Raw genomic sequence first — 18,700 nt, forward strand, 5'->3', positions numbered from 1 at the left:
TTGCAAATGTGATGAATGCTAAAGTTAGTCCCAAATCAAAGAAAATAAAAAAAAGTGAAAAGTTTATAAAATGAGAGATCTATTAATTTATTACTTTAAAATTTTGAATTGAATGTGATATCTTCTCATCTTATTTATCTCACTTGATTCTTTTCTAATGCTCAAAAACTCCCACAATTTTTATGATTAATCACTTAAAAAAAAAGTTTATCAAAAGTTAGACCTCCTATCCTTTTACTCTCACACTTCATATTTAAATTCGTCGTTTATCAAAAGTTTTTTCTTCCTCGTACTTTTAGTTATGCAAATGCTTGTAACTTCAAATTAAAAGTCTAAGTTTCGTTACAATTGTATACGTAACAATCATCTCCTATCTCTTCAACAACAATATTAACATTAAATATGTAATTTCTTTTTACTACCACATCGAAACATGAATCGATTAGATTTTATAAAATCTACTTTAATATCATGGGCTCTGAACATAATATAACTCTATACGTTATACTATAAGAAAAATTTTAAGTGTACTGGAAAATAACAGTGTTCCAGTGGTTTTAACTGTTGATTTCAATTAATATATATTATATATATTTTTCATAATTAAGATCAACGGTTAAAACAACTGAAATACCGATATTCCCAGTACACCTGAAACTCTTCCCTTACTATATTTTGATCGAGTAGACATTTAACAAAACATATATACTTTATTCATGAATTTAAAGTGAAAATACATTTTAGTTAATCATACAAATGTTTTGGTAACCGTGGACTAGCAAAAGCAATCAAGGGCTCAACCTTAGGCATGGTCATTCCATAGACTTCCCTTGTATCAATATCTTGAGGATTTAAGCCACGTGGCGGAGCCCAATCGAAGCAATGAAAAAGTCGAGCCAAAGCCATTAAAACCAAGGTGACTCCAAGTGGTGCACCGGGACATTTCCTTTTTCCAGCACTAAAGGGTAGTATTTTGAAATCTACTCCATGGCTAATCTCAACCCTACTCCCGTCAACTAGCAAGTGCCTTTCGGGCCTAAACTCCTCCACAGTGTCCCAAATCTTAGTGTTACGCCCCAAACCATGGGTGTTGATGAAGACACGTGTCTTTGCAGGTATATCAAAGCCGTTGATGGTGGTGTCACGAAGAGATTCATGTGGAATGAGGAAAGGCCCTGCTGGGTGCATCCGAAATGTTTCACGTACAACGCATCGCAGGTAATTAAGGTGGACTAAATCAGATTCCATCACCATTCTATTGGGACCCACTACTATATCAAGCTCTTCTTGAATTTTACGAAGGACATGGGTATGTTTGATTACCTCAGCCATTGCCCATTCATTCGTCACCGCCGAAGTATCTGTTGCTGCAGCTATCATATCCTTAAAAATGACAATCATTATTTAAACAATAAATAAATTATAATAATAACGCAAACCTATAATTTTTTTTTTACCGAAAATAGGAACACTCGAATTTACTATTGGTGAGTATGAAGAGACTATACCATTTGAATTATAACTCATTAACAAATCTATAAATTTTTAGGATATTGACAAATATGTCTATGAATAAATGAAATTAATTTTATCTTTATCAAATTGAGTACCTTATTATGTTTATATATAAATATTTAAAATATTGACAAATTTACTTGTTGAAAATAATATTGAAATATTTTTTTTTATACAAAGACTATCTAAATTTGTTAGTGTTTTAAATTTTTATAGATAGAATGAGAGTTTATTTTTCAAATGAATATAATTAAAATATTGATAATGGAAATGTTAGTTTATGTTAGCTTTAAACAGCGATTTCATATTAAGTTATTTTTAAAAGATGTGACCTATAACTATTGAGTATTGACGATTGGGTCAGGTGAATATTTGTAAAACATGATAATCTATTTATTAGAAAAATGTCCGGATTTTTTTTTTCTATAATATACAAATAAATATAGTGGTTCCAATTTAACAGAGTAAATATTACTAATAAAAAATATATCTCAAATAACATAATCTTTTCATACTTATTTATAAATCACATATTTGAGTTTTACTCATAACTTTAGAAAAAAAAAAATACTAATGAAAAATTATTTGATTACCATTATTACATTATCCGTCTAGAGGTTAGAAAGAGTAAGAGTGTTTTTGTTTATTCAGCGCCTCATTGGAATTAAAAAAAAAAATATTAAATGAATAAAATAAAACGTTAAGCAACAGAAATATCATTTAACGGCCTAATGAAATGCAAATACCTGAATCAAAGCTTTGATTTCTGTATCATCCAAACACGCTTTTCCATCTTCGCCTGGCAGTGATAGTAAAATATCCACAAAATCCATTTCTTCATCATCTTCTATTCCCATATTATTATTCTTCTTCTTCTTCTCAATTCTTGCTTTTCTATGTTCTTCAATAATTTTGGTGTGAAAATCATCCACTTTCTTTTCCACTTCCTTCATTTTCCTTTCACATTGATAAGGATCCACCCACCTCCAAATTGGCAAGTAGTCACCCAAGTATATGACACCCAATAACCAAAACAATTCATGGGTTATGTGCATGAAATCCATAGCCTCTTGTGGGCCTGCTGATTTAGATCCAAAATATTGCTTTCCTAGCAACATTCTAGTGACATTGTTCATTGAAAATGCACCCAACACTTCTCTCAAGTTAATGGGCTTTCCGGTTTGGGCTTTAGCCCAAACATCCTTAACAAGGTGGTTAGCTTCATCTTGACGATGTTTTGAGAAGGATTCAAGTCTCTTTGTGGTTAACAAATGTTCCATGCAAATTCTTCTCATTCGCTTCCAATGTGGGCCTAAAGGGGCCAATGCAACGTCCCCACACCCATAGGCTAAATGAACAGCGGCAAGAGTGTGTGGACGAGAGGCAAAAACATCATCTTGGCGAACAAGTATTTCGCGTATGATATCAGGATCATTAGTAGTAATTGCATCAATGTTACCCAATTTAAGATAAACTAAGGGTCCATATTTATCGCATAAAGATGCTAAATCTCTATGTGGAAGTTGCCCTAATTGGAGAAGATTGCCAACGATTGGCAACCTTGGTGGGCCAGGAGGGAGTTTGGGGTGCTTATTATGCAAAGATAAAATTTTTTGTATGAACCATTGCCAAATGAGTTTAGAGGCTAGTAGTCCTCCTATGAGTAAGGTTGAGAAAAATATGGGCAAAACCATTTTCTGATTTCAACAAATTGCACTCATCAAATTAAAGAAATTACATGTATATATATTGTGTGACCATTGTGTACTCAATGGATGAAGCTATTTCATGTTTACATTTACTCGCCTTGATAATTCACAATCTTTATGTGGTGTTCTATCTTTTCTTTTCTTCTATTTATCATTTTCTTGTTATAAACATTATTTTATGTGAACACACCAATAACGTGGAGTTGGAGGTCATGCATTTGATGATTCTTAACAAATTCATTTCTTCGTAAGCAGATGAATGTTGCATTCCTTCTAATTTGGTTTTGGACTTTTGGTATATAATTACGAGAAGCATGGCCTCTTAATTAGGTAGCGAATTTCATTGTTTGGATAATTTAGGTGGTCAAACCACAAATATAGGTGACATCAAAGTTTATGCGAGTCGTTATTAAATAACTAGAAAAAGTCAATCTTAATCCGCGTTGATGATGATAATGATGATAATAAGCAAATCAGAAATGATTGTTGTTAGTCAGTCAACACAATAAACTCAAGAGACAGAGAGAGGTGAATTGAGCATTAAAAATTTTAATAAACTTTTCATAAATAATAAGGAATACTACTGGAGTAATAGAATTACATTAAGTTCTATATTGTAAACTCTTCATAACCTTGGATTTGATTTTCTTATTTCCTTTTGTTGCTTTATTGTTGTTGCATGCTTCTCAAATTCCTATATGTATGTGTGTGTGTGTTTTTTTTTACACTTATAAATTTAAGTAATATTAAATATTAAAATTATTGAATCATCTTTTAACTTTTAAACTTTCAATTTTTTAATTTCTGTTGTCTTGATTTTGAAAATGAAAATTCGAGTTCATTCTTATTTAATTTTATATTCTTATGCATCCAAAGTATTAAGAAAAAATTACTTTTTCGATTATAGTTATATTGCTTTCAGTTTTACTCCAGATATTCGTCATAAACGAGTCTGAACAATAAAATTTTCTACTAGTATTAACATCCTAAAAGCATAACAGCGAAATCCATGTGAAAAATAATGAAGAGATAACATACTTTGAAACTCTATTGATTGACTACAAATTATATGATATGTTTCAGGGTTGGGAGTTGGAACTTGGAGGAAAAGAAAAGAAAAAGACAGGACTTTGAGCGTAAAATGGAGTCAAGTTAATTCTTCAAGACTTAGTCAATCCCAAGCCCTAAAAATATTCATAACACACAAAGCTCACCCTAAAATTCGTTAGCTGCAAGTGTTAGAAATGTGCCGTGACTACCAATGTACACTTTTGGCGATCATAGATTTCATAACCAAACAAATAAAACGAAGAGAACACATAAACCTATACAAAAATTTTAGCTATTGTAAAATAGTACGTAACTACGTATAGAGCTCAATGAAGGATGCGCTAATTTTAAAGACAGATCAACGTAAAGCACATAAGAATTCTGACTTCCAAGATACGGAAATTAAGAGGAAACTGGAGGCTATTTGGAATATAAACTCACAAGTTAGACAACAATTTGACCATATTTTCCATTTAAAACTGACAGTTCATATTATACACTTGAACGTTTGAAGCCGTAAGTTTGAACCCAATCATCAGGCACCGCTTGCATATAATCGAGTCCATTCCTTTGCTGCAGGTTAACAAACGACACATTCCAAAGAGAATATGAATATTGTATTGCATTGCTGGCGGATATCAATATCAACTAATTTCCAATATACAAATTATAAATGCAGATACGCCTACCTGTTTCAACAGCCTCGGCCTCATTTGATTTCCAGTGCTTTGCAATATTCTCAGAAAGTGGATCGTCCGGGTTTGGTGCACTCAAAAGAGCCTGAATACTAGTTGTGCCAATGAATTCATATTATCAGAATATATAATAGTCACTGTGAAAAGAGCATCTTAGTTAAATAGTTCCCTTTGACTTGCCCCAGGACATTTTCTTCATTATTTGGTGCTCTATAAATTAAATGGGGATGAAAGTATGATTCATACATATTCAGTAAGACATAAAATGAAGAAAAAGAACACAGATTACTCTTTCTGTAAGCGAAGTTTTTCCAAACAAAATGCAGAGTTCTTCAATACCAGCAGAGTAACTAAAAAAAAGGGGGAAAAAGAAAGTATTTTTCATAGATTTGCAAACTGGCATACATGGAAATCTGTATTCATCTTAATATGTATCATCAGAGTTTTTTTTTTGCAAACTCAACATCAAAGGCAAGACAGTAACCAGTTGCTTCATGAAATAAAAAGATATGCGAAGAGAATAAGGAAATCCAGAAGCCGAACATACATATACCTCAAAAGAACGGTGCGTATCTGAAGGGCAGGACTCCACTTATCTTTAAGAATATCAAGACATATCCTGCCAAGCTGATTTAAACGCGGGTTTTTTCAGGATAAAATAATTAAACATGCAGCAGTGTGAGAGAATTATCTATTGAAGAATTAATTAATAATGTAGGGCAAGAAAAATGCACCTTGTCAATGTTTGGGTGATATATTTTCGTCAGAAACCTAACCTGTAAAAAGCAATGCATAGGAACAATTGAAGAAACATCAAAATGCCATTTATCCTAGTAAAAACTAAAAAGTAGGATTTTAATATGGATTCATAAGAAAAAGAACTTTGAAAAGATTGAAGAGAGAAAAGGATTAAGACAGAAAGGATGGTAGACAAAGTCAGGAGAGCATTATTTAACAATTAAAAGAAAAAACCCAATCACTTGCACGGAAGAGCTGTAAGTGGCACACCGACTACACCCTTTCAGTAAACCGTGAAATTCGAGTATCCTGAAAATGCTAATCAGTACCCTAGTTCTATGTCCTAAAGAAATCTAGTGGTGACTTCAGACTCTGAACGACTTCAGACTCTGAAGCCACAGAAAACAAAATATCCTGTAATTTTGCTTTAAGATAGATTTGGTTTTTGAAAATAAGTATCCACAGTTCTCATCCAAAAATGAAGTTAATAATAGATTTCAAACCAATTTGTAGAGATGTATATAATGGTCAACCTGAAGGTAAAATCTTTCAGTGATATTACAAGTAAACTATACAATTTACCATTTGTCAATTGTAAACCACGCGTAATATTTGCAAAACAAACACTGCAAAATTTACTTCACTCAATGCAAGGGCATTTCAATTCCACTTGCTCTCTTTAGAACCAGTTATATAACATTCATAGAACTGTCTTCAGTTTGAAGATAACCCATGCTTTCTGACACTATGCATATTACTCAAAAGTCCACCATTCGCTCGATTTATATCAATTTTGTATCCTATATTCAATTTCTACATCAATTAGTTTCGTTCAATACCCAATCAACATATTAAGATAGTATATAAAATATTTTTTCTTTAGAAAAATTACAAGTATTTTCAGTTTTTTCATTGATGGAATCCTGGAATTGATAATAATCTAATATAAACAAAAATTTCACATCAATATTCAAGAAAAATAAAAGGTAAAATACACAACAGTGCAGGTTAACACAGATAAAATGTAAGGAGGATATTCTATTCAACAGTTTAAACAATGCAATTTCCAAGTTCTTAGTATGTGAGTTTCAGAAAGGGAAGGCATTAAGAAAAATAAGTGGACCAGAAGGATGTTCGATTGAGGACATGGGTATATCACCCAACCTAGAAAAGTAGAGTAAGAGTTAATGAAAATAACAGTGGTAATACTTTTGGTAGTGCAATAGAAGAGAATAAAAGTAAATTAACCTTTGGAGCAGCCATTGGATATTCTTCTGGCAAAAATAGCTCTAATTTGAAGACTCCACCTAGTAATACAAGCAAAAAGGCATGCATATTGGTAAAAAACAAGTCAGGTATCCACACATTTCAAGAGAAAATAGACAAGAGGAATTAAACCCATGAATGACATGAAAATTATATAACAAAAATATATATCGCATTCCACTTCCAAACATGATTCTATAAAGGAGGAATCAAAATATGATCTAAGAGAGCATTTGCATGTAACACTGACTACAGATTGAAGAGTTGACTCCAATGTTACGAATATGAATGAACATAAAAAGGATAAACCACAATTTTTTATACTGTTTTGGGAGGTAATTTCAAAATCTTATAAAAATAGTAAGCACAATATTATGAAATGAATGAGCAGAATACAAGTGATAGTACCCTAAAAGCTCGAGGTTAACTAGATAACCAGCAGAAGAAATCTAACAATAAAGATATGCAAGTATATAAAGGGAACTCCTTATTCTGTAATGGTTGTGCTTAAACCTCTGCTCACGAATTCAAAAGATAGACTTGTAAGGGTTCCACCCTAGCAAAATCACCACAAGTGTAGAATAGTAAGAATTTGCGACAGAGGAGAGCCCATCCCAAAAACACCAGGCTTGTAAATGCCAGAGAGATGGAAATGGTTCAGATTGAAGAAAGGTAACTATTGAATATCAGAGAGAAAGTGCTTATTTATTAATGGTTCATAGAGAACATAATCAAGAAACTTATCAACTCTACCAACCTTTTCTTACTCAATCCAGAGGATCCCCTTTTTCATTCCTATAGGTATTAACTTCCTAAGATATACTCCAACTACCTAACCAGTAATGTTCTACCAGAGAGTCTCTACTACAAATAGGAGTTCTTGGTCTCGCCTAGCCAATTAAGGACACATGCCCCTTTGCATTTGCCAACTCCATGTTGCAATTTTTCTTCATATTCATAAAACGTTAACTACTTCAGAAAAATAAAAAGGACTAAAACACAGCACCAAAAGACAAAGGAAAAGTCAAAACCTACCCCCAACTCTCTATAGAGGGACTGTGAACCAGCACAGAGTTTCAAACTTTCAATAAGTAGCAACAAAATGAGTCAATAACAGGCACATAAAAATATATAACAAAATCATTCCCACACATTAAAGCAAAGCGTAATTGCTTACAGCAACTCTCCATGTACTACCGAAAATACCAAACAAAGGAAAATGAGTGAGCTCATTGCTACCTTCGTACGGTGACTGGGTCGGCCCGAGGATCATGACATTGAAATATCGCATATTATCTTCCGAAGGGGAAGCACTAATTCCCGGTGCTGCATTAACATATCATAATATCAGGTAAAATCCGTGCATTATAATTATTATTATTATTGTTATTAGATCAGCGAGGTAACAACTTCCAAGGAACATGTTAAAAGATGCTAGTTTCTAGATATATACACTTAAGAAAACATAAACAAGCAACTAACTCAACTAAGAATATAAAATTAAATACATAAACAAAGAGTAACAAAGTATAAAAACCTAAAAACTACCTGGCTCACTGAGCAAACGCTGCGTTTCCTGCTCATATCAAACCAGTGAAAGAAAATAGCAGTGATCAGCACGTTGAACAAATGGAATTCTTTAAGAGAAAAATCCAAGATTTTGAAGATAAAGAAACGAATAAAAGCCTAACATCCTTCGGTTTCCCCTTTTATCGTAGTGGAAAAAGGGCAATTTTGGAATTGAGCCATATGGAAGAATGAGGTTTTCGAGTTTCTTTGGTTTGCTTTCTGAATCAGAGGAATTAAAATTGGGGTTAGGGAACAAGAAAATGGATACGAACCTTGATGATTCTTCGAGGGAGATTACTGTTGGCCATTGTCAGGGGTCGACTGCAATGCACGCAATAGGGTTTTCCCTCTTTTCAGAACACAGCGAGAGAGACAGTTCCTCAACTCCCCACTGTCACAATTCCAAATACGAACTAAGCTATTGGGCGTTGAACCTTTTTTTTTTTTTTTTTGAGTAAACACCAATCCGGTCATATTGTCAATTCGGTCCTTGACTATTCTTTTTAAGGCCACCACGATTTTTGCCTTAAAAAATAATTCAATTTTGAATAAATTACTATTTATACTATGAAAGATATAGACGCTGACAAATATACCTATATAAGAATAAAACGACAATTGTAATTACGGAAGATGAATTTTGTGTGCCAAAAGTACCTTAACGGACAAATTGCATAACCAACATCGGGTACTTTTGATACACTTTTTATGGTTACAATTATCATTTACCTTAGCATTTGTATCTTTTATGAGTACAAAGAATAATTTATTCTATAATTTTTAATAAAATTATTTTAGAATAATACGATTTTTAAAAAATAAAAAATAAAAAATTTATGAAATAATAGGATTGCTAACCTCATCTGCTGCAGATAGGATTGAGCGCCGAGCAAATTAATGTGTGGGTTAGCGGATTGAGGTTTAATCCTACTCTATCAACTCGAGAGAGAACAAGGTTTTTTTTTTTTGAAAAATGTAAACAATAAGTAAAAAAAAAAAGTTAGTTTTAATTTTAAAAATTAAATTTTTAATTAATTAGATATAATTCTTTCAGTAATGCTAGGGAGTCAATGGCCTAATCGTATAATGTGTATAATTGGCTAAATCTTTGGTCTATGAATAAAATGAACATCTGGCCTAATCGTACAATGTGTACAATGGGTTAAATCTTTGGTCTATGAATAAAATGAACATCACCTATATTATCCAAAATAACCATCCGGATACCAGGATAATAAACATCTCATGTCCTAAAATCACTCATCCCAAAAGCTTAAGCTGATTTTGGAGTTCACCAAGGATCGAACTCTTGACCTTTCGGATCTAGAACTCTAATACCATGTCATGAAACCACTCATCCCAAAAGCATAACCTGACAGGACAATGTAACACTAATGATCATATCTCTAATATTTCCTAAACCTCCATTGTACACATTGTACGCTTAGGCCATTGGCTCCCTATACTTTCTCTAATTCTTTTAATGAACCTGAAATGCTACCCATTGTTTGAATTTTTTCAAATTACCCCACCTTTTATCTTTATCTTCTTTTTCAAATTCCAAACTTTCACAATCCTTCCACCACCAGTACTTTCCCCGATTATCACTGTCTTCCCTCTCCCTCTCTACTGCCACTACTCACCATCACCACCACCACCATCCTCACTCTCTCTCAATTGGTAATACGCAACACTCAAGAATCATGTTCTTCTCTTTCGTCTTAACAGTGAAAAATTATTGAGTTCCATTGTTGTGCACTCTTAATTCAATATTTTTTCTTAGAATAACGACATATCGGTACGCCATGGTGTGTTCATCGAACCAGAATAGGAGCATGGAAGCGCACTTCCTGCTAAAGAGACAGGGGTTCGACGTCTCTTCTTACTGCACAGGTGCGCACATTGAACTCTTTGATCCCTCTCTCAGAGAACCAATTGTCTACGATTTTGGTACCCCTTATTATAAGCAAATGTTTGATGACTTTCACAAAAAAGACCCTGAACTATATCCTCCTCTTTTAGGGAATCAATTTTTCATTTTCTCTATTTTTCAGAGATCATGAGTTGCTTCAAATGGGAAAAGAATAAAAAGAAAAAATCAAATTTTTAGGGAAGACTAAATGTGAGGGGAGAAATGTGGCTAGAGGTATGAATCGTCGAAAGTGAGCTGCTTGTAGAAGAAGATGGCGGACATGACTCGAGTCTCCTGGTGAGGGGAGGTGGAAAGGAGGTGTGTGAATTTTAAGGAAAGAATGTCAAGATCGGTCTATTTGCAAAGATTGAAGAGCAACTTGGCGTGAGAACGCTGCTCGGTGGAGGAAGACATCAGGTGCAAGATCAGGGTCTCGAATGGGAATGGGAATAGATCGGCGCCTAACACAGCGGCCAGTTTCAATTGTTGCAATTGAATTGACTTGGGATTCATTTTTTTATTTTTTATTTTTTATTTTTTTATTTTTTGCCTTTTGGTGACTGATGGTGATCGAAGAAAAAGAAGAATGAAGGTTGTAAAAATTTAAAATTTTGGAAAGATGATAAAAAGGATAATTTAGGAATTTTATTAAAATGTCAATAAAAAATTATGATTTGAGTACTATTGTCACATAGAATTCATCTTTTATGTATACTATAATAATTTTTTTTGTTTAATGGATACTTTCATTAACATTTATAAAATTTATAGATATAAATGGTAGTTTATGTTTGTTTTTTATCTTAAAGAGTACTTGACTAAGCTAATGATCAGTTTTTTTTTTTTTTTTCCTTTTTATATTGATAGAACCAAAAGATTTGTTGCATAAAATATAATAAACAAAAATTGAAGGTTGACAAGTCTAATGGTTTTTTTTTAATATTATAGTTGAATCAAACAAAATATTGTATTCATAGTTTCATACCTATCCCTCTTTATTCGTTGCTTATTTGTAAAAATGAATAATTTGTTTATATTTGAGGACCTGACGATAAATAAAGAAAATCAGAGCTAATTGGATATGATATGAATTTAATGATTTGAAAGAAATGGCCAAAACCAACTAGATATGGATATTAGTAACCTAATAAAAAGTAAAAAATAAATATAAATAAATAAATAAAACCAACTAGATATGAGTTTCAAAATTTAAAGGAAGGGAGTCACGATAAAGATATCAAAAACGTTTTTTTTAAATATATTTTTATTAAAATTAGACCGGACAAATCAATTTAGTCAAAAAATTAATAAATTAAATTTTGAATTGATATAAATTAATATTTTTTTTATAAAAAATAATTACAATATTCTTATTATAAAAAATAACTAAAATTTTTCTATTATATATATTAATTTTAAAAATTCTAAATCCTAACCCTGACGACAGAGAAGAAAAGGATTAGAATTTAAAATTCTCAAAATTAATATATATAATAAGAGTATTTTAGTCATTTTCTATAATAGGGGTATTGCTGTTATTTTTTATAAAAAATAATATTAATTTAGACTGATTCAAAATTTATTTACCATTTTTCGGTCAAATTAATTTGTCTAATCTAATTTTGACAAAAATAACACAATCTAATCGATTATATGCGTTAAATTTTAATTATTAAAAAATATTTAAAAAAAACGTTTTAAACATCTTGATTGGAGTCCCTTAAAAGAAATAAATCATTCTATCTTAACTGCACCATTCATTTGTTGCTCATAAGGAGTTGAATTAAGACGTTAGATATTAAATTATTCCAAAAATCTATGAACTTCATTGTCATTGAGATTTGGAGTAGTATCAATAATGATCCTTTTTGGTATCTCATATCTACAAATGAGATCTTTTTCATGAACTTGATGAATACTTTCTGAGTGAAACTAGCAAATGTGTCGCTTCAATCCATTTGGTGAATTAATCAATTGCAAATAGGATAAATCAACCATTTGAAGCTTTAGGGTTGATTGGATAATATGGATGCCCCACATTTGAGAAAGACCATTTTGATATCATGTTATGCAATGGGAATGGAGGACCATTAATTCTATCAGCATGCATCTCACATTTGTGACATTTTCGAATAATGTAAGCAATGCAATCAGCTTCTATGGTGGACCAATAATAACCACTTATTAAAATCATTTGTGCCATTTAAGGATGTCAATGGGGTGGGGCGGGGCGGGGGATGCCTCCTTGTTCCCCGTTCCCGCCCCCAGAATTAATCTCCGTTCTTGCTTCATTTTTCGCCATGGGAGAATAATTGTCCCCATCCCCGTTTTTCGCATTCCCCGCATTTTTCGCGGGGCCCCATTCCCCATCTCCCTATATTTAATATTCATATGGAAATTATAATAAAAGATATCAAAAAAACCAAAAAACAAACTACAAAATATTATTACAAACACACAAACATATCTTATCCAAGATTATAAGTCCAGAAATATAACATAGCAAATCATAGTCCATAAAATAAAATATTGAACAATAGGGTTAGGATTTTTCAATGAGTGAAATTATTAAAAAAACCCCTATATTAGAAATAAAGTAAGGGTTATTAAGTAAATTCAAAAATTCGGAGAATTATCGGGGATGGGGTAGGGATCTCCGCTCAGGTCCCCACGCCTGTCTCGGGGGAATTTTGCTCCCATTCCCAACCCCACGGAAAAAATTCCCCACCATTGAGGCCCCATTCAGGGTGGTCCTCGTGGAATCCTCGCCTCCTGAAAATTTTTGACACCCTTGACTGCCATCATATGACGATTGGCATGGGTTTCACAACTACCTTCATGGACTTTAGTTATAATGATAATGACTTCGTCAGCATCTACACATCTGAAAAGTGTGTCATCAAAATTTCTCTTATAGAGAATTTTTCCACTAAAAAAAAAAAAAATCCATTGCCAGTCATCAAACGGTCTTTTTACTCGATTCATTTATCCTTGACAGGTATTTTCTTTCTTTGATGTATTGCTTGATATCACAGTACCATGGGTTACCATCTATTTCCTATTCGACATATTTTCATAGTGAAAGTTCTTGTGTTTTTATTTGGATTGGTATGACATTAGGATGGGCTTCTAATTTAGTCATCATAGCTAAGATTGTTAGAGCGTCTGCAAATTGATTCTTACCTCGAGATTGAAAGAGCCTAGCATCAGAAACAACACAAATATCCAACACAAGAATAATATGGAAGCACTCACAACACAATATGGCAGCAACTATGAACAAACAAATATAGCAAGTAAAGCAATAATAAGAACACATCGAGATTTTAACATGGAAAACCCCCTTAATGTGAGAGGTAAAAACCACGGGTCGTCCAAACCAATGAAATAGTTCCACTATAATCAAATGAGGTACAAGAGAGTCTCAAATAAAGCACAAAAACGTACATATAACCAGCCAAAATATCAAAGCACCAAAGCTCATAAATGAGAAGCAAGAAGATGAAATATACCCAAAAATAGAGCTGCTGTCGAAGCCAATTTCTTCCTCTAAAGACCTTCAATTAAAATCTCCACCGTTCAGAATAAAGAATAAGATGTGAAGAATCTACAGTTTAAATTTCACGTTGATTCAACGGTGAAACAATGAGAAACTGCTATTCAAAGATTAATGCTGTGTAAAAACGGGAAACGTAATTTCTCTCTTTGCGAAGCCAATTTCTCCCACTGAAAATGTTAAATCAACATCTCCACCGACCAGAATAAAGAACAAAATGATGGAAACATGAAGTTTAAATTTCAAGCTGATCCAACGGTGAACGAATGAGAAACTTTGATTTGAAATTTACTACTGTGCATAAAAACGGGAATTCTGTTTTTCCTCTTCTCTCTCACTTTGTGGCTACACTCTCTTACTCTCAAAAGAACCCAAAAAATCTGATTAGGATTGTGGCACAATGGGTGCAAAGTGACACCCTTAAAATATTGGGTTTGGGCCTCACAAATGAGAGAAAAATCCCAACAAATCCCCCCTTCTCGACTAGGTGGAGGCTCTCGCCATTTCGGCGATCAAACAACATGTTTCAAACTTATCTCTTGACAATGCTTTTGTCATCATATCAGCACCAACGTCATCAGTGTGAACTTTCTCAAGTTCCAACAACTTGAAATCTAACACATCCCGTATCCAGTGATACCTAACATCAATATGTTTAGATCTTGCATGAAAAGTAGAATTCTTGGCAAGATGAATAGCACTTTGACTATCACACAACAACACATAACGGTCTTGCTTGAAACCAAGTGTTGTAAGAAACTTCTTCATCCATAATAATTCTTTACATGCTTCAGTTGCTGCAATAAACTCTGCCTCTGTGGTAGAAAGTGCAACACACTTCTGTAGTCTTGACTACCATGAAATTGCTCTCCCTGCAAACTTGAGCAGATAACCTGAAGTAGACTTTCGAGAATCAATATCTTCTGTCATGTCTGCATCAGTAAAGCCAACTAGCAAATGTTTCTCACCACCAAAACTCAAACTCAAGTTAGTTGTACCTTTGAGATATCTCATAATCTATTTAACAACATTCCAATGTTCTTTATCTGGATTAGAGAGAAAATGACTCACAGTACCAACCGCATGAGCTATGTCTGGTCTAGTACACACCATAGCATACATCAAGCTTCAAACAGCTGAGGTATAAGGAATTTCATCCATTACTTGTTTCTCTTCATCAGTGGTTGGACACTGCTTGGTGCTCAACTTAAAATTAGGAGCAAAAGAACTAGTAACACATTTGGCATCACTCATGCCAAACTTTTAAAGCACTTTCTTTATGTACTTCTCCTGTGACAAATAAAGCTTCTTAGAATCTCTATAACGAGTAATAGTCATGCCCAAAATCTGTTTGGCAGGACCCAAGTCCTTCATAGCAAAGAAATTGCTCAACTGTTTCTTCAACTCATTAATCCTCAAAGCATTCTTGCTCACAATCAAAATATCATCCACATAAAGTAAAAGAATGATAAAATCATCATCAGAAAATTTTTGCACAAATACACAATGATCTGAAGTTGTCTTACGGTAACCATGCTCTCCCATAACAGATTCAAACTTCTTGTACCACTGTCTTGGAACTTGCTTCAACCCATAAAGACTCTTCTTAAGCTTGCACACAAAATCTTCCTTTCCTTTAACAACAAAGCCTTCTGGTTGCTCCATGTAGATCTCCTTATCTAAATCACCATGAAGAAAATCTGTTTTCACATCCATTTGTTCAATCTCCAAATCAAGAGAAGCTGCTAATCCAAGCACAGCACGAATGGATGACATCCTCACAACAGGAGAAAAGATCTCCTCATAATCAACACCTTTTCTCTGGCTAAAGCCTCTAACAACCAATCTAGCCTTATATCGAGGCTTAGAATTGTGTTCTTCATTCTTGATTCTAAATACCCATTTGTTCTTCAAAACTTGTATACCCTTCGGTAGGTTCACTAACTCATAGGTATCATTCTCAAGTAAGGACTTTATTTCTTCTTGCATAGCTTCAAACCATTGAGCTTTGCTTTTATCTTCAGCAGCCTCTCCAAAGCATTCAGGTTCTCCCTCATCAGTCAACAAAACAAACTCATGTGGAGAATACCTTGACGGAGGCTTCCTCTCTCTTGTAGACCTTTTGAGTGCATTTGCAAGAATTTTCAAAGCTGGTTCTTCATCTTGATCATCATCACCAACTTCATCAAGTATCGGATCAACTGTTCCATCTTCTCCTGCACTTGTATCATGCTCATTATTTTGAACTTCAACTCTACCATCTTCTACCATAGGCATAGAGGGAGTAATATCCAAGTCATAAAAATCATCACTAGGCTGAACCATTGGCTTCTCCGTATTATCAACATCCTTTAATGTTTGATCTTCAACAAAGACAAAATTTCTACTCCGAATCACCTTCTTGCTAACAGGATCATAAAACCTGTAACCAAACTCATCCATGTCTTAGCCAATAAAAATACACTGCCTAGTCTTTACATCAAGTTTGGATCTCTCATCTTTGGGAATATGAACAAAAGCTTTACATCCAAAGACTCTTAAATGATTATAAGAAGCATCTTTACCTGACTATACCTTCTCTGGCACTTCAAATTGCAAGGGAACACATGGTGTCTGATTCAAGACATGAACAACAGTGCTCAAAGCTTCACCCCAAAAGGATTTTGCCAATTCAGACTGTGACAATAAGCACCTAACTCTTTCAACCAATGTTCTATTCATCCTTTCAGCCAAGCCATTCAACTGAGGAGTCTTCGGAGGAGTCTTCTAATGTATTATACCATGCTCTTTACAATAAGCATAAAATGGACCTGAGTACTCACCACCATTGTCAGTACGAATGCATTTCAACTTCTTCCCATTTTCTCTTTCAACAGAAGCTTGAAATTGCTTGAACACATTCAAAACTTGATCTTTGGTCTTCAAAGTGTAAACCCATAATTTTCTAGAATAGTCATCAATAAAGGTTACAAAATAGATAGACCCTCCAAGTGTTCTTGTCTTCATCGGCCCACATACATCAGAATGCACCAAGTCAAGTATCTTCGGCTTCCTTGAAGGTGGATGGCTTTTGAAAGAAACCCTGTTTTATTTCCCAGCAAAGCAATGGTTGCACTTTTGCAAAGAAACCTTACAACCAGATAAAAAATTCCTCTTGGATAACATATTCATGCCCTTCTCACTCATATGACATAATCTCTTATGCCATAAATCAGTTTCATCAACAAACTCAGCAGCATTAACAACATCTTTCACAATCTTTGCTTGAGTTAAATAAAAAGTAGAATGTCGAGTACCTCTAGCAACAACCATGGAACCCTTGGTGAGCTTCCAGCTATCATGAGAAAATGAGCTATCCAAGTCTTCATCACACAACTTACCAACCGAAAGTAAGTTCAACCGAATATCTGGAACATGCTTCACACGCTTCAAAGTCAACTTGGTATCGTTGGAGGTTTCTAAGCAAACCTGCCCAACACCAGCACATTTTGCAACACCTTGATGAGCCATTTTCACATCACTAAAATCACCAGGAGTATAAGATGTAAACAAATCCCTCTTAGATGTAACATGAATAGAAGCACCACTATCAATCACCTAACTAGTGCCATTATCAACAAGGTTAATAGATTCAAACTCCTCAACAAGAAGAAAATCATCATGAGTTACATTAACCTTGTCTTCATTGCTACCATCATCTTTATTTGTGCTCTTGTCTTTACTTGCCTTGGCTTTCTCCTTCTTTAGCTGCCAACAAAATTTCTTCACATGTCCCTTTTGACCACAATGATGACACTCAATATTCTTATACTTTTCTCGAGACTTGCTTCTGCTTTGATCTCTACTTTTAGAACATCGACTTTTGTTTCTCCCCCTAGACTCAGAAACAAGAACATCTGAATGTGTAGTTGATGTACCTTGTGACTTTCTTCTCATTTCTTCATTCAAAACACTGCTCTTGCCAATATCCATAGAGATTACACCATCAGGAGCAGAATTGGACAATGACATTCTGAGAATTTCTCACGAGTCTGGTAAGAAGCCAAGAAGTAACAATCCTTGAACCTCTTCATCAAACTTGATACCCATGGAAGATAACTGATTCATTATTTCTTGGAAGTTATTCAAGTGATTTATCATTGATGTCCCATCTGTATACTTCAAAGCCAACAACTGCTTGATAAAAAACATCTTGTTATTCCCAGTTTTTCGAGCATACAACTGTTCAAGCTTAATCCAAAGGGTCCTAGCATGTGTCTCTCTAATAATATGGTTCAACACATTATCGTCAACCCACTGCCTAATATATCCACAAACTTGTCTATACAACAAAGTCCAATCATCATCAGATTTATCATTAGGCTTCTCTATACCAAAAATTGGTTGATGAAAATCCTTAACATAAAGCAAATCTTCCATCTTTGACTTCCACAAATCATAATTAGGACCATTAAGAGTGATCATCCTACTAGTATTAGTATTAGCTTCCATTGTTTACAGAATCACAAGCCCAGAAAAATACCAACAAGCTCTAATACCAGTATGAAAGAGCCTAGCAGTGGAAACAACACAAATATCCAACACAAGAACAATATGAAAGCACTCACAACACAATATGGCAGCAACTATGAACAAGCAAATATAGCAAGTAAAGCAATAACAAGAACACACCGAGATTTTAACGTGAAAA

At 33.8% G+C, this 18,700-nt stretch overlaps 2 protein-coding genes across 2 annotated transcripts; both read right to left on the bottom strand.

Annotated features, from left to right (window-relative positions):
• Nucleotides 1-690: 690 nt before the first annotated feature.
• LOC112737919 (cytochrome P450 703A2) lies at nt 691-3,209 on the bottom strand. Its single transcript, XM_025788075.3, has 2 exons — nt 2,262-3,209; nt 691-1,383 (listed from the first exon to the last, which is right to left on the bottom strand). Exons 1-2 carry the CDS (start codon nt 3,207-3,209, stop codon nt 745-747), a joined length of 1,587 nt encoding a protein of 528 aa, XP_025643860.1. The 3' UTR covers nt 691-744.
• A 1,385-nt stretch (nt 3,210-4,594) lies between these two features.
• LOC112737920 (ubiquitin-conjugating enzyme E2 35) lies at nt 4,595-9,023 on the bottom strand. Its single transcript, XM_025788076.3, has 8 exons — nt 8,815-9,023; nt 8,522-8,549; nt 8,213-8,299; nt 6,956-7,014; nt 5,704-5,745; nt 5,523-5,596; nt 4,964-5,061; nt 4,595-4,847 (listed from the first exon to the last, which is right to left on the bottom strand). The coding sequence occupies exons 1-8, from the start codon at nt 8,848-8,850 to the stop codon at nt 4,810-4,812; spliced, it is 462 nt and encodes a 153-aa protein (XP_025643861.1). The 5' UTR covers nt 8,851-9,023; the 3' UTR covers nt 4,595-4,809.
• Between the last annotated feature and the right edge of the window lie 9,677 nt (nt 9,024-18,700).

The sequence above is a fragment of the Arachis hypogaea genome, chromosome 13, assembly GCF_003086295.3.
Source record: "Arachis hypogaea cultivar Tifrunner chromosome 13, arahy.Tifrunner.gnm2.J5K5, whole genome shotgun sequence".
NCBI classification, from domain to species: domain Eukaryota; kingdom Viridiplantae; phylum Streptophyta; class Magnoliopsida; order Fabales; family Fabaceae; genus Arachis; species Arachis hypogaea.